The sequence below is a fragment of the Pinus tabuliformis genome, chromosome 9 (genome assembly GCF_031772625.1).
Source record: "Pinus tabuliformis cultivar Carrire ecotype Pingquan chromosome 9, CPIR1, whole genome shotgun sequence".
Classification (NCBI taxonomy): domain Eukaryota; kingdom Viridiplantae; phylum Streptophyta; class Pinopsida; order Pinales; family Pinaceae; genus Pinus; species Pinus tabuliformis.
In genome coordinates this window covers 1,517,598,616-1,517,602,196 of record NC_142307.1, presented here as the reverse complement: position 1 = coordinate 1,517,602,196, position 3,581 = coordinate 1,517,598,616, and the positions used below count along the sequence as shown (strand labels likewise).

Below are 3,581 nucleotides of genomic sequence, written 5' to 3'. Positions count from 1 at the left end.
AAATCTCAAAAATACATGACTCATTGGCTCGTGGGTCCTGTGCAGTTTCCTGTTCCATGTCGCGTACTTTTCACGCCACTGGCGTGTATAGATCAACTTTACATATCCATTTTCATTTAAAATGAAATCCAAACTACAATAACTATAAATTATCATTTATAAATATTATAGAGCTCTGAAATGATTTGAAAGCCGTAACGATCGGCATTGTGAAAGTTGAGTTTGATGACGGAGTTACGGCTACACGTTTCTCGGGGAACAAACCGTGTATCTTCTTCAGCCTTTCCGAGTCCGCACGGACAGCCAAGAAGACATGTCTCTACAACAACCACACCGATGAAGCTCTGACGATTACTTGATGACGCAACTCAATCACAAATTGATGATGCTCCCGCTATCACTTGGTAACGCACCTTAAATGACACCCTGCTTTCTATCCGCCTATGACTACAATTACGTTATCCGCGGAGAAATCCAAAACCAAAGATTTCTCGCACATCTGGCTGGCACGGACGGGCAAAAAGACATGTCTCTGAAGTTTGAGTTGTCCCTACAACAACGACACCGCTGATGCTCTGGCGATTACTTGATGACGCAACTCAATCCCAAATTGATGATGCTCCCACCATCACTTGCTGACGCAGCTCAATGAGAGCATCCTTTCTATTCGCCTATAACAACAATTACCTTATCCCCCGAGAACTCCAAAACCGGAGATTTCTTGCAGATCTAGCTGTGGAGTTACCAATTTTGTGATCATCAATAGACGATCTATCTATCGGCAGCGTACATTTGATCATGTAATTACATACGCTTTACAATTTTTTTGACGCTCTTTCAGTTCCGAATCTGTACGCCTCTCTTTCTTTTTAACAAATTAAAATTAATGGCCTTTGTATTACATGACTGGAGGAATGTTGTGTGTGTGTTTTTTCTGGCTTATGTCTGATTCTAATAGGTGGCAATCTTGGTTGGAGTTATGCAGATGATGAGCAAGGCTGAAGAGAAGCCACGAGCCCTACCTCCATCGGCTGCTCTCCATGATCATTGCAACATGGAGCAAAAAGAATGTTTGGATAATTGCACGCTCCTTTATAATCTTGCGTCAAATGATATACACAAGTTTTCAATCTTAAATGAAGTGTTTGGCTCGTGTAACGTTATCAAATTGATTCAAGTAAGTTGCAAAAATATCTTTTAGCAGATTTTCCCATTTTATTATTTGAAACCATCTTCACTTCATACTTCCCTTTCCATATTTCTGAATAGTTTTAAGTTTTAACCCCTTACGGTGTGCAAACCTATAGCTCCTTAAAAACCACGTCAAAGGAAAAGATCTCGAACTCGAAGCTTAGAAGGATCCTGTCTGAAATCTGATGAGTTTATGCTCGTTTATTTTACTACAAATTCTTTTGCTCTAGAAAATAGGGCAAACAACTACAGAGATAAAATGGATCTATGTTTTTCTTCTTTAACTCAACCCTTGGGGCTGTGAAATCATTTAGATCCCACTTTAAGCGAGATCTTCTATGCTTCCAACTCCATATTATAATCCGTTGCACTGTGGGTGCAGGATCTTCCCTCAGACCAGAGAGTTGTTGCAATAAATAGCATGCTCTGCGAAGCAAGTGCAAGGGTACAGGATCCTGCATTGGGGTGTGCAGGCATAATACAGCATCTTCAACTCCAAGTATCAGACCTGGAATCGCAAATAACCGCAACACAGGCAATGATTCAGAAAATACGTTCCCAACAGGCGCAACTTCTAGCCTCTATCCCAGGATTCAACAATAAGTGTAATCCCACAATGAGCACGACTCTAAACGACGCTGATGACGAAGATGAGGACTAATTCAATTCCAATCTAGCGGATTGAATACAGTGCACTTTCAGAAAATCGATACCAAATTGATAGACAAGTTTTTGTATTTCCTTAGTGTCTTTGTTTGAAGAAATAAGCGCTAAAATTAGTTGGTGTCTCATGAGAATGAGATAATCCGATATCTGATATCTAAATGGATAAAATCTAATATCTAAATGAACCGAGTGTGACGATGCTTCCATTCAGGTTTATAGCTTTATAACAGAGTAGATTTATGAATTTACGAAGTATTAAAAAGTATTGCTGGACATGTAAAATTCATTATGGTTTAAAATTTTTGGATTAATAAAAAAATTAATCTAAATGGATCAAATCTAATATCTAAATGAACCGAGTGTGACGATGCTTCCATTATGGTTTATATCTTTATAACAGAGTAGATTATGAATTTACGAAGTATTAAAAATTATTGCTGAACATGTAAAATTTGTAAATTTTATTTATGGTTTAAATTTTTTAGATTTATATATATCTATATATATATATTTATTTATTTATTTATTTATTATTGATAGTTGATTATTGATAGTGTAAATGGATAAAGAAATATAAAATAAAATTATTATATTTTTGTAAAATAATTTTATTCCTTTGAAAAATTCAGTTTACATTAGGATAACTATTTACTAAAATTATAGAGGCTTCACCTTATGACTTGTCATATTGTAAACAAGATTTGTTGGGTGTATATGATAGCACTAAGTTTCTACAAAAGATTAAAAGTAACATCAATAGATTAGTGACCATAAATCAGAAAAAGCAGTATGTAGGAGATAAACATTTTATGAGTTCAAAGATGTCATAACCGGGTCTTTCAGTCTTTCTAGCTCATACTAGGACTAGAAATTTGAACCCACATTGAATGTGTTTCATAAGGCTATTTTTATTTTGTGTAGAATGGACACTCTTCAGATACACATGCCACAGATGGGTGCAGATGGCATGAATGAACTGAAAAAGATTGCTTCGTGGTTTTAGGAGAAGATTTAAACAGTTGCCATAAGTCAAGTGTGCTACTTCTCACATTGGAATTGTTGTGACAGTTAGTTGTCTTCTGAGGATAGTCCATTTTATCAATTTGTTTTATCATGAAACGATACCTGATGAACTACTTTCTTCAAATTTGAACTGAGAGAATATTTCATAAATATCCATCTATGAATATCACCATGTAAATATATCTCCTTTAATACAATGTCGGATGTCATTGCCATTTGAATACATATTGACATTTCATTGTAGCATATCTATGGAGACTTCATTCATTTTCAAAGCCAAAACAAGTCATGCGGGGTGTGTTGCGAGGTTGGAGGTTTGAATTTCTGTCAAGTAGCACCGTCAGTTAGTCGATGTTGTGGAAGAATTTATGTTTGCGTGTCTCGGGTTTTATTTTAAAGGAGGATTGTAGATCATATTGGGGTTTATTTCTTAATTGGATGATGCTTATTGTTTGGAACAACACTTCATTTCGCAGGCGCTAAGGCAGAGCGGGTGCTCGTGGAAAATAAGGTAGATTTTAAGTAGGATTTTGGGTTGAACGGTTCTACTGCTGCAAATTCAGGTTATTTAATTGTTTGGTTATTTAAAATCTTCCTTTAAATTTGCTACGAGATCCTATACGATATATGTTTTTTTTTTAATTTGCTGGAGCGATCCAGTGCCAAAATCTATGTCATTTTAAATAATTGTGAAATTTTAT

General features: G+C 35.8%; 1 protein-coding gene across 1 annotated transcript; it reads left to right on the top strand.

Moving 5' to 3' along the window:
- Window positions 1–1,003: 1,003 nt before the first annotated feature.
- On the top strand, window positions 1,004–1,995 carry LOC149154373 (LOB domain-containing protein 11-like). Its single transcript, XM_089446019.1, has 2 exons — window positions 1,004–1,177; window positions 1,574–1,995. Exons 1-2 carry the CDS (start codon window positions 1,055–1,057, stop codon window positions 1,850–1,852), a joined length of 402 nt encoding a protein of 133 aa, XP_089302145.1. The 5' UTR covers window positions 1,004–1,054; the 3' UTR covers window positions 1,853–1,995.
- Window positions 1,996–3,581: the final 1,586 nt, after the last annotated feature.